This window comes from Stegostoma tigrinum, chromosome 3, assembly GCF_030684315.1.
Source record: "Stegostoma tigrinum isolate sSteTig4 chromosome 3, sSteTig4.hap1, whole genome shotgun sequence".
NCBI lineage: Eukaryota > Metazoa > Chordata > Chondrichthyes > Orectolobiformes > Stegostomatidae > Stegostoma > Stegostoma tigrinum.
Genome location: NC_081356.1, coordinates 87,591,042 through 87,604,081, shown reverse-complemented (window position 1 = coordinate 87,604,081; position 13,040 = coordinate 87,591,042). Strand labels below are relative to the sequence as shown.

General features: G+C 41.3%; 1 protein-coding gene across 10 annotated transcripts in view; it reads left to right on the top strand.

The window, feature by feature from the left end:
* Positions 1 to 13,040, top strand: part of cast (calpastatin) — a 192,731-nt gene that overhangs the window by 142,806 nt on the left and 36,885 nt on the right. For all 10 annotated transcript variants that reach the window (XM_048527120.2, XM_048527119.2, XM_048527114.2 and 7 more), the window contains 7 exons: positions 2,290 to 2,346; positions 4,402 to 4,491; positions 5,223 to 5,318; positions 7,354 to 7,416; positions 9,707 to 9,832; positions 11,192 to 11,248; positions 12,824 to 12,913. In XM_048527120.2, coding sequence (XP_048383077.2) covers positions 2,290 to 2,346; positions 4,402 to 4,491; positions 5,223 to 5,318; positions 7,354 to 7,416; positions 9,707 to 9,832; positions 11,192 to 11,248; positions 12,824 to 12,913 — 579 coding nt within the window. The remainder of the gene's footprint in view (positions 1 to 2,289; positions 2,347 to 4,401; positions 4,492 to 5,222; positions 5,319 to 7,353; positions 7,417 to 9,706; positions 9,833 to 11,191; positions 11,249 to 12,823; positions 12,914 to 13,040) is intronic.

The window sequence follows — 13,040 nt, the reverse complement described above, 5'->3', positions numbered from 1 at the left end:
CTGAACCTCTCTTGTCCATTTTCTAATTCACACAAAGTCCCATTCACATGTCATCCCTGTGCTTGTTAAATTAAATTGACTTCCGACGTGACAATGCCTTTAGTGTTAAATTTTTCATCCTTGTTTTCAAATCTCTGTGGCTTCACCCTCTCTATCTCTTCCACTTCTTCCAGACCTTCAACATTCCAAAATCTTTGCAGTTCTCCAATGTGGCCCTCCTACACATCCACCATCAATGGCTATCCTGCCAGGTGCATAAATCTTAAAGTCTGGAATCCCTCCCGTAAAGCTATCCACACCTTTAACAGCTTCTCCTCCTGTAAGCTAAAGTCAAGCTCTTTAATCATTTGACCTACTTGATCTTTTAGAGCCACAGTGTCAAATTCGTTGTGAGCCCACCAAGTCTGAATCCAACCACTTTAAAAGACAAGGAACAGTCTTAATAGTTTCAGAATGGGACCTCTTCCCAATTCTGGAAGAAGCCCTAGCATAGAGAACTGTCGGTCAATATGATTGGCTGGTAGTTCCATAACCCCAGCAGCACCAGGACTGAGTGATTGTTGCTACTGAGATTAGTGCCAGTGTATAACTAAGAGGAGTCATTACACCAAGACTCAGAGATATGTCAAGTACTTTAGGCAGGCCTGGCTAAGAAACCCTAGTAGTGGGAATAAGGGAGTGGGGCCTGTACTCTAGAGGCCATAGTGTTTGTGGTTTAACAAGAGTTTTGACTTGTCACTGGTGTGCCAAAAGGGCATAGGAGATCCCCTAAAGGAAGTACTCCACATTCTTGCCTGACCATAACCTGTGTTCTGAAAGCTGTTAGGTTACTCATCATACTCCTGCCCTTCTCCATTGCAGGTTAAAAAAACAGTGGCAGAGGCAGAACAAAGGCCTTATGTTGTTCATTAGTTACGTGACCACTCAGTATGCCTTGGAGTATGTGGACTGCCTTACACATTCTCCACCAAATAAAATATTGGCACAGATTAAGGATGGGTGAGAACACTACCCACTAATTTTACAAGCCCCCTCCCTCTCCTAATTCACTGGTGATGATCTGTGAAACCCACCCCATGACTTTAATAAGAATGGTGAATGGGCTAATTTGGAAACAAAAGAGGTAGATTTTTGTCTTCATATGAAAGTGCAACACAGATAGTAAGGAATTGAAAGTCCATTTTATACCTTTCACAACTTTTATTTCCTTTAACTTCATGTCTCCCAAAAAAAAGTAATCATTGCAACAAAATAAATCGTTTTCGTTTTTTTTCCTCTCATCTGGACAGGCATAGCTCCTGGTTTCTCTTTCATACCATTTTCTCTTCTTAGAAATCTCTGAGGGCAAAAATTTCCTGGGAATAGCCTCCACTTAAATTCATGTAGCTCATCAGAGCAATATGAACAAAAAGGAGCAAATGACAATACTGAAACCTTTCCTCTAACTGCAGAATACAATCACAGCAATTACGCTGAGCTTGTTAACTGCCTTTCAGATGGTAGACTTCTCACCTCTGAATCAGAAGGTTGCACTTTCAAGTCCCTCTTAAGGACCCAAACTCAAAACAACAGCCTGATACTTCAGTGCACAACTGAGGGAGTCCTGCTCTGTCTGGGGCACCACCTTTTGGTTGAGTTGCTAATAAATACACATCTGCCTCTGAGATGGATACAAAGATTCCACAGCGTTATTTTGAAGAATAGATCATTGGCCAATATTCATCCCTTAGCTAACATCAAAAAAAGCATTGTCGCATTGATGACTGTTTGAACAAATTGGGTGTAAATTAGGTCTCCTGGATTACAAAAAAGATTGCAGTTCAACATTCTTTATTGACTGTGGAGCATTTTTGGCCATCCTGTTGTTAAGAAAACTGCAGCATAAGGACCAGACTCTCTCATTTCCACCTTCTGGTTCGAAAGTGACAGAATAGGGAATTTTCTTGTGTTGCATCGTACTATTGTGGTTAAATGAAATGCACTCACTTCGCCCACTGCTTTTGGGACTTCTGTCATCGGTCAGGCCCTTATACACCCACTCATGTGGGTAATAACACCATGTGAAAAATGCACTTGCACATATTTGGAGATTCTGTCTGCTTCATTAACCAGGAATGTTTTCTCACAGCAATGCCCAGTACTTGGCAGATTGGAATGCCTCATGTGAGTCTGTACATTGCATTTAAAATTTTAATAAAGGTGATGCAAATGATTCTGTAAATCTGAAGTTATTAAATGGAAACATCAAAAGTTGAGAAATGTCATTATTATGTTCTTTCTCTGACAAAGGCACCTCTGAAAGCTTCCACAGCTGCCACAGTTTCTGCAGATAGAAGTGACATGAAGGTAAGTGAAAAAGGAGTAAAATATGAAATTACTTGTAGCAAACAGTAGTAGCAGAGGAATGGCACACCTTTGGAAGGAATGGAAACCTTTGCATTGCACTCATCAAAGACCTTTCTGCTGTCATCACAGAGCAGTTCTTAACACTGACAGCCTATTTGCAGTTGTCATGTTCCCAAATTCCTTTCATAAGGTAACTCCATCACAGTCCTGCAGATCTGACACTGCACAATGCTCCCAGCCTTTTATTCCAAACATTGTCACAACCTTTTGATCTTCATCTATGCCTTGCTCCCCCACATGTACCAGCGTACTAATTCGGAAAGCAAACTTCAATCATACCAACCAGTGATGGTAGAAACTGAAGCCATGATTATCCCACTTTGCACACTTAATTTACAGTTACCTGACTTCCTCATCCTGAAGGAAAATGGTAAATGTAGCAAATTTGAAATGTCTCATACACTCCACCACTGTTTCATATACAGCAGGAGTAAGTGCTGTGGGGGCTGGGAGGGGTGTTAGAGGCATAGAGTTGTACAGCACAGAAACACACCCTGCAGTCTAGTTTATCCATGCTGACCAGATACCCTAAATTAATCTAGTTCCGCTTGCCAGCATTTGGCTCATTTCCTTCTAAACCCTTCCTTTTCCTGTACCCTTCCATATGCTTTTTAATTGCACCAGCCTCCATCACTTCCTCTGGCAATACACAGACTACCCTCTAGATGAAAAAGCTGCTCCTTAGGTCCCTTTTAAATCTTTCCCCTCTCACCTTAGACCTGTGCCCTCTAGTTTTGGACTCCCCCACTCTGGGGGAAAAAAGACCTTGGCTCTCAGGTTTTAGAGTAGATCTGTAGCTCGGGTTGTGGGTGTTGAGGTTGGTTGGCAACAAACCAGCTCGGCGAGTCAACCAACCTCAACAAGACCTTGGCTACCCATCCTATCCGTGCCCCTCATAATTTTATAAGCTTCTGTAAGGTCACCCCTGAGCTTCAGACACTCCAGAGGTTAAAAGCCCCAGCCCATTCAGCCTCTCCCAATAACTCAAACCCTCCAGTCCCAGCAACATCCTTGTAAATCTTTTCTGCATCACCTCCAGCTTAACAACGTCTTTCCAATAGCAGGGAGACCAGAATTGAACACAGTATTTTAAAAGTCGCCTAACCAATGTCCTGTACAACTGCAACATGACATCCCATCTCCTATGCTCAATGCAGCAACCAACAAAGGTAGAATTTGGCACTTCGAACAGACAGCCTGCAAGATTTTACTAGGAATGCTGGTCTGTGGAAATGAAGGGAAATGGGGAATCATCTGCAAACCCACTCATGACAAACCCAGCTACCTCACCTCGGTTTTATTCCCAGTGGAGTGTTAATTAGCTCAGGTAGAGAATCTCTGTTTCCATCTGAATAGTAGGATTCACCTTAGTGAGCCAATGGCCAGTTGTTTTGCTGGCAACTCATTAATTCCTGCAGCATCAGTGGGCACAGTGGCCATTCTTGGACAGCAACTGGAATCCAAAGAAGAGAAAGCTTTGGATGGTAGACTGTGCTCCGTAAGTATTGAGAGCCTGGCAGACAAACCCTAGCTCAGTGGATGAGGGATGTGTGGGATGACAGAGGTTAAAAGTGGGAGGAGAGTGACGTTGTACGGGAGGGGTCATCTCACTGATGGGCAGAGATCTCCAAAGCGGGTTCCTGCTTTCAAATTGCCACTTGCTGCCAAACGATGGCCACAGGGAAGACAGATTGCTTGTGGCTCAGCCACCCCCTATTAAATGGAAGACTGGTCAGGGATCATTGAGGAGGGGTGGCAGGAAGACCACCCATATTGGATTTACACACTCCCTCACTTTCACACTGAATCAAGGGGAGCAGAAAATGCAGCTCCCCCTGTCACACCTCTCCTTAAGGACAAGGAAGTCAGGAAATTGTCGGTTAAGTGTGAGCCCTAGTTTCTTGGGTTTATTTTCCAGTAACATTTTTCATACCTGTCATATTATGTTCCCCTTGTGCTATGTCACAAATTGAAAAAGTGTATTTTTTTTAAAAGGGTGAAGATCCATTTGACCTGCTGGCAGGAACACTTCCATCACAAGCACCAGACGATTCAGGTCCAAAATACACTGGTCCTGAAGTGAAGGTACAAGTGGAATTTATCTCCTGATTTTTATCTTATACCATATCCCTGTGATTGCATTACATGTGGATCCATTTGATTGTGAAATTCGTACACATTAGTTTATATGGAATTAGCCACTGTTGGTGATGCCTAGTCACCAGGGCCACAACAACAACTTGCATTTATATGGCACAGCAATGGAGGACAGCATCACAAGGCATCTTACAATTTTTTTTTCATGTATGGTTTGAAAGTAGGCCATATAAGGAGGCATCAGGACAGGTGGCCAACAGCATTTTTAACAAAAGGCAAGCTATTTTGTGCAGTGTTTTAAAGAAGGAAACAGAATTAGGAAGGCAGTAGGACCTGGAGAGAGATTTCAAGAGTATATCACTATGAACAGCTCTATTCTTTCACAAGCTGCTTTTGCAGAGCCTTGAGTATCTTAATTGATTTATTTTTTCTCAAAATGTGGGTGTTGCTGGCAAGCCTAGCATTTATTGCCCATCCCTAATGGCCCACGAACTGAATGACTTGCTTGGCTATTGCGGAGGGCAGTTAATCAGACAAGATGCTGGGTCTGAAGTCACGTGTAGACTAGACCAGGTAAAGATAGTGATCTCCTTCCCCAAAGGATATTCTTCACTGAACTCATTAAACTAAGGTCATCATTCTGTGTTATGAGTGGATATTGAATCGTTATAACTTGTATGAACATCACAGCTGAGTATTTTTATTTCTCATATTTCCAGGAAGCAGATGTTACTAAGAAGAAGGCTGAGCGAGTGGGAGAGACTGAAGGATCTATACCACCTGATTACAGATTTAAAGAACAACCTGATCCTAAGGTTTGGCCTGTCTGCCAATTTCAGCCAAGTCAAAAATTGTTTCAATTAACTTTGTATTTTCAATCTATATTGTTCCAACCAGGTCGGGATAGAGGAAACAGCTCACTCCTTTCAGTGTGTTCAGTTTGCCACAACAGATGTTTAAAGCTCTTTTCTAGCACAAGGCTAAACCTCTGAGTCATAAAAACGTAGATATTCAATGTAGTGATCTATTGTATCAGTAGGGAGCCAATTACAACCTTTTGGTTGAAAAAATAACAATTTATTACCTGCTAATCCAAAGAAAAATGACAAAGATGCAACCTCAAGCAGACGTACACTCAGAAACAAAGTTGAAGAGAGACCAGTATGAGCGGAAGATAAAAGGAATATAGTGTTCACAGTCCTTCAGGTGTTCTTGAGCCTGTGAGTGTTAACTGGAGACCATGATTGTTTAATTGGTATCTTGAGTCATTTACAGCTGGAAAGTATTTCAGTTCTGTTACTACTCACTGGGGTAAAGCACTAGAAATCAAACCCTGCTATTCCTGGAGTCATCACAAAAAGCCAAAGATATTGAAAAATATACAAAGATTTCCAATTTACCTGTTTTATAAACCCAGGTTAATAAAAAGCACAGACCAGGTTTCTGTAAAGAAAACTACTATATATATATATTTTATGTATGACTATTTTGAATGAGTTACAGATAAACAATTATGAATCATCAGCATACATCTCTACAAATGAAAACTCTGATCACACTACAAACTCCCCTTTACACAAACAGATCGAGATAGTGAGGAAATAAAAATGGAGAAAGCAGTTCAATGGCTCTGGTTGACAAGGATTACAGAAATAATTCTTCTAATTCTTGTGCTCGTCAGAGTGCTGCCTCTTAGTTGCCCTTCTTCGATGCATCCATTGGTTTTCAAGAGGCACAGAGCAGCTGGTTCACTTATAAAAGGCCCCTGTCTTACCAATTAAATATCACAGTTTTCAGCAAGTACTGACAGACTGTTTTGCTTAGCGGCTTCCAAGTTTAAAGTGGCTTATCAAGGTCAGACAAAGAGACCCTAAGATGGTTGCAGTCTGAAAGTTTCTCTGTAACTTGTGGGTAACTATGTTTCAACCTCACTGGTATGTCCTTGGTGATCTCCTCCAGTGGTGACCGTTGTGAAGTGTGCTTCCTTCACTTTTGGAATAAATTTTGCCTAAGCATGCTCTCCTACTACCTTCAAGTGGGTGTTCAGCTTCTATTGTACTAACCTATGGCTCTTCCACTAAATAAGACATCACCTTCATGTTTTCCTGGCCTGTCTGAAAAGACCTCTGTTCTCCATTGAAGTTTACCATTAAGGTATCTGTTAACGAGATTTGTGACTCCTCCCTGTGATATTTGTCACCTTCCCTGGCTCGTTCGTTCATTCATCCATTCGTTCTTTATGGCTTTTGGTCTAACTGTGGTGCTTTTAATTCCTTTGGGTTCTGACATGACTCTTTCTGACTCTGCTGGCTAGACTTCAGCATTCACCAAGTTTTGCGATCCCCTGTAGGGCTTTTGAACCTATTTCAGTTCCCACTGCCACTTTGCTTTTCCAGCTGACTTTCACACAAACTTTGCAGTCTCTCTGTATTGTACCTTTACCTTTTGAGGGATAAGTTTTATGACCAGCAAAACTCTGTTCCGAAGAACGATCCTGACCTGAAAGGTCGATTTTCCTGCTCCTCTGCTGCTGTCGGGTCTGCTGTGTTCCTCCGGCTCCACACTGTGTTATCTCTGACTCCAGCACCTGCACTTCTTGCTATCCCCTTTTGCCACCAGCAATGTCTGATGACTGAATCTGAAAATCAATTTGGATTTTTTTTATCGTTCTTGCAACTTAATGCTTTTGCACTTTGAACTATTTGATTGATTAACTGGCATTACGGATCAATGCAGCCTGAAATGCTGAACTAAGTTAATACATTTATAAGACTACCTCACCGGCTGCTTTAAATCTAAGTACTTCTGATACCCAAAGAAGTATCTGATGAGGTTTGTTTCTTGAAACAGGATAAAGGTAAAGTGGCTTTGTCATCTTCTGGTCCAGGAGCAAAACCCAAAGAAACAGAGAAGGTAAAGTTGAGAGTTTTCTTCTCGGTTCTCCGCAGTAAAACTCCTCAGGGCACTGTTCAGTGTTGATATCACTTGTCCCTAATTGTAACACAGGCGTTGATAGTGGCCTTTTAGAGGATACCACTTTACTCAGTACCAGGTTTAGAGTCGGCAGTGATATTAAATGAGTTTGTTGTCACATGTACTCACATGAGTACATGAAAAGCTTCCAAGCCCCCACTTACCACACCATCTTAGATAAAAAGAATTTAGGTACATAATCTTACTTTCTTATATCCAAGCTGATATCCCAGCTTATCCAAGATTGAAGGCCCCTGCTGGTTTTGGGGAGGAGGATGAGCGACAGATAAATATACTTGGAACATAAGGAGTCTTCAAACTGAGAAGAAAAAGTATGGCCCATTGAAATTCATTCCATTTGGCACTCCCCCATTCCATGGCATTTTCCATGCATTTTGCCAGCTGTCCAAGTGGAAAGAAAATGGAAATTTAAAAAAGTTAATAGATTTTGCAAGTTCAAGTTTCTAGATCTTGTGGACTTATTGGTTAAACTGGATTCTTTCTAAAAAATTTGGCATCTGATAAGTTTAAATGTACAAAAGAAAATATGGAAGAAGTATGTTGGGAGCTGCAACTTGGTGGAGGTCCTGACATAAATTTCCTTGGGGAAATTACGCGGGAAGATTCGATTTCCAATAGACAATTCCTCTGTTCCTTGGAGAATGATCGGGTAGATCTATGTGACTTAGCTGCAGAATTACCCTGGAAATATCAGACCATTCTGCTGATTCTAGTGGTTGGGCTGTTACATCACCCTCCTGACTATCTGACTAGACCCCACCCCATACCATCCAACTATTTCCCTCAACTACTACGCAGATACCTCTAAGCCAGACCACCAACTCCCTGGACTTTCCAAATAATCCCCCAATACCCCTCAATCAGCCACTGCCCCTCAAATATCCTCCCGAATGCCCATTCACTATCCTGTCTAGACCCACTGGTTTGTTGTAACGTGACTTCTCACATCATAGTCCCCCCTCAACACAAGCTAACCACCTACCTGTTTATACTCTGGCTAATGCTGACTGTTTCCTCATTCAGACATGACTACTGCCCTGACAACCTACTCCAGTCACCACTACTCCAATCTGACTACTACCCTAACACTCAATTACCTCTGACACAGCTATCCAACACATGCACGTACACACCTACCATTCACTCACTCAGCCACTTACATATTGAGATATCTACTCGCTAACATCAGAACACATTATATAATTATATTGAAGAGATTTTTATCCTTATTTTATCACGTAATATGGACATTGCTGGCAATTGTTTTCCTGCTGCTATTTGCCCTTGAGCAGGCTGTTTGAGTCATAGAGTCATACAGCACAGAAATAGACCCTTTGGTCCAACCAGCCCACACCAGCTGTGTTCCCAACTCAGTTAGTGCCACTTGCCTGCATTTGGACCATATCATGAGCTTAACCAAATGTCATTTCAACATTGTAACTGTACCCACATCTACCACTTCCTCTGGGAATTTATTCAACGCATGAACCATTCGCTGTGTAAAAACAATTGCCCCTCATTCTTTTTAAAGTTTTCTACTCTCACCTTAAAAATATGCCTTCTATTTTGATTTCAAAAGATCCCTGCAATTCATCTTATCTATGCCCCTCAAGATTTTATAAACCTCCATGAGGTCACTCCTCACCCTCCAACATTCCAGTGATTGATTTAATTTGAACCCATGTTCGCAGAACATTAACATGGACCTCTAGATTACTAGCTCAGTGACATTATTACTGCACCACTATCTCTCTGCCTCTGGTCCTGATAATTATCCATTCTGATTCAGTTACTCAGAGCATGCTGCTCTCCTGGGCTTTTTGCTTGGTGGCAATGCGAGTATCCAGTTTAGTTCATGATTCATACATGTTTGCGCATCGCTCCTTTTTGCTTTCCAGTGTCACTGGTGTTGTTTCAAGGAAACATAAATTGTAAGCATAACGGAAGCTTGCAAAAGATTGGGACTGAGAGACATTATCCACCATGTTAGCTTGCCTGTTCCAGATTTTAATTGACAGATATTACCTCTCCATCTGTCTTATGGGTAAAACTGACATATAAGAACCTAAACAGCAAGAAGGGAAAATAGTGGGGTTATATCGACGTTTCTTAGTTTGTGTTTCAGTATTGAGGGAGTGAGGCCTTTGCCCCTGTTTTTATTAATATCTTTTGAGGTGTTTGAACTGCATTTGTTGTATTGTCATTGCAGAAAATGACAGATGATGATGTCCTGGAGTCACTGTCAGCAGAATTTGTCCACAGCACTCCAGCTCCAATTTCAAAATGCTCCGCTCCAACATCACACTCGGCAGCTCCACCATCTGTGCCGAAGGAGGTACGGCAACAATCTTAGACTATTTGAGACTGCAGTTGGAGGCTGGGAATTCTGCAGGGGTGCTTCCTGGTGATGATGGTTTTGTAATTCAGTTGGTTGCTGATATTGGTAGTTGGTGATTGGCGTTACACAAAGCTCTAATATATCCAAAGTCGCTAAATGCCAACCTCAGTCATTTAATTACGAAGACGAGGCTTTTGGTTTTGTATAATCGGCAAAGTGTATTTTGTTAATTTGTCCTTTTTCAGATTGATACCCTCCAAGCAGGACACACATTCCCTCAAATAAAAGCATAAATACTATAGATGCAGTAAGAAAAATATAAACAGAAAGTACTGATTAGTTTCAGCAGGTCAGTGAACAGCTGAGAGAAGTGAGTGAACATTTCAAGTCCATTATGTTTCTCATTTTCAAAAAAAAAGTCCTCTGTTCTCCGGGGTAGCTTTCTCGGAGGGAGAAAGTGCATTTAATTAGGATTGGACTGGTTTACCTGAATCCCACTGTCACCAGAATTAAATTACTGGTTGGCCTACAAGCCTAAAAGCTGCACCTGTGTGTTTTGTGCAGTGTTTTTCCAGCACTTTCTGGCTTTTACTTTACATAATCCCTCAGCTTCTTTGCAACCATATTGTCTTCCAATATCTGAGTCCAAAAATGAATTGTGAACAATCTCCACCTACATTCATATAACCGGCACTGATGGTAAATCACCAGAAGTTGCATATCAGACGGCAAATAATCACAGTCTGGCAGGAGTCCTCAGCTTGATGCTATTCTCATTGGCTACCCAGTAAAGGATGGTGGTTGGGTTCTCAGCACTGCCAACCTAATCAGTGGGCTGGGAGCTTTGGAGCACAGTGCCTTCACTTTGATGTCCACTGTCTTTGGCCCATATTTGGAGAATAGAACCTCCAGCTGTCAGGTCCAAGGTACCTCCCAATTGCAAGGGTTCAATATAATGAGATTTGAAAGCTATTCTGTCTTTGTAAGTTGTATTATGTATTGAACACAAATCTTTGTCAAAATGGACTTGTAGAATAATCAATACTGCCCATTCAACCTGAATAGAGGGTAAATACAGACAAAGCTGAACTGTAAACCACACTGGATTACAGATCACTGCAGAGTGCAACAAACTCTTCCCCATCAGAGTAAAGCAATTTACTGTCTTTTCCACTTAACAAAGTTCTTAATGTTTCCTGTTTGTGTGCTGGATCTCGTGATTTATGGTTATAGATTATGTAAATCACATGTATTGTCATATTAAAGTGATAGTAGATAACAGGATAATTGGCACGCATCAAACATAATTAAGTTAAATTAAAATCGTCAGTGAAACTTTAATTTCTTTCTTGAAAGGCACCTTTGAAAGCTTCGACAGCTGCCCCAGTTTCTGTGAGTCAGACTGGCATCAAGGTAAGTGACAAAATAAAAGTGGAATGTAAAAAATTACATTTGCAGCAGACACGGGCCAGTGGATTAAATTCTTAATTTGTACTCAAGGTCCTTATTCAGATTTTAATGTGTAAATGGATACCCTGATCTTTGGGCAAAATCTTATCTTTTTACAAATGGAGGACCCTACCATTCATTTATTTGTAGTACCTCCACACCACTTTCCCTCTTCGAAAGCCCTCCAAGCCCAGACATATTTAGATAGAGGACCCTGGAAAATATATAGCATGAATTTTTCACTGCTGATGACATGGAAACTGTCAATGCAGGCTTCATTGCTCCATTAAAACTGACAGTACATTCAGGAGTGCAGAATAAGATGGAAATTAAGAAATTTTTGTCAGTACCCCACATTCCCAGAGCAGATGTTGAGCACCGTCCACTGTCCAATCCCAATGAATTGACAAAAAGTTCCACTGTTCTCTCTTTGCCTTCCTAAAGAGATCTCGAAACAAGAGTTGATTATTTAGCTGCTCAAGCCAATTATGATTTTTTTTGGATCAACTCCTTTGGACGTGTTATAGCACACCTTGAGAGCCTTGAATAAAATTTCTGCTCCAGAGGCAGGTACACCAGCAGTGCACCACAAAAGACCCTCAAGCCTATTCTATCATTAAATAAGATCACTGCTCGACAGCCTTATTTTATGTAACTGCCTTTGCCCCATATCTCAGGATACCCCTAGCTAACCAAAACCTGTCAATCTCGTGCTTAAAATTAACAATTGATCTGATATCAATTGCGATCTGCTGTCTGCTGATAACAGTGTAAAGTTACTGCTGATGTGAGGTGTAACTATTTTGTTGACAACCCAAACTCATCAGTCATTCACGCTCAGTGCTGAACTGCTCCTTGACAGTCTCAACATTCAGGCTAGGCAGAAAGCCCCCTTAGATGGCCAGTTGCTAAGCACTTAATAAGTTAAGGACCTCAGTTGCGATGCAGGCAGATGAGATGGTCATTGCCCAGATCCTATAAAATTGCAGATAAATCAGGGTTAAGTGAAAGATTGACGGGAGAGGCAGGGAATTTTAGCAGTCTCTCCTCCTGCAAACCACCAGTGGAGTCAATAAATTCTGTCACTGTATTTGGATCGCTATGGGGATCATTTGTCCAGATCTTTGGATTACTGAATAAAAACCAAAAGAACTGCAGATGCAGAAACAAAAGCAGAAACAAAAACAGAAGTTTCTGGAAGAGCTCAGCAGGTCTGGCAGCATCAGAAGAGAGAAATCAGTATCAACATTTCAGATCAAGTGACCCTCCCTTAGAACTGACCTGAAACGCTAACCCTGATTTCGCTCCACAGATGTTGCCAGACCTTCTTAGTTTTTCCAGCAATTTTGGTTTTTGCCTTTGGATTACTTGTCCAGCTTTCAGGATTTTCTAGTAAACCCTGAAACGCATCAGTATTGTTGTTCTTAACTATAACTTGGGGTGGTGAGATCTACATCTTAACCTGCTTGAAATAATTCAGCTGTCTGGATTTTAAATAAAGTGACCAAAAAGTGAGAACATGCCTTTTTATTTTTAAAGGATGAAGACCCATTTGACCTGCTGGCAGGAACACTTCCATCACAAGCACCAGATGATTCAGGTCCAAAATACACTGGTCCTGAGGTGAAGGTACAAATGAAATTTGTTCCTCCTGATACTTTTCATCTTTAAATAACTTTCCTTTTAGTACACCATTCCTGGCTTTTGTTTTAATCTTTATCTGCATGTTAGGGGAGCACACTAATTAATCCCAAAC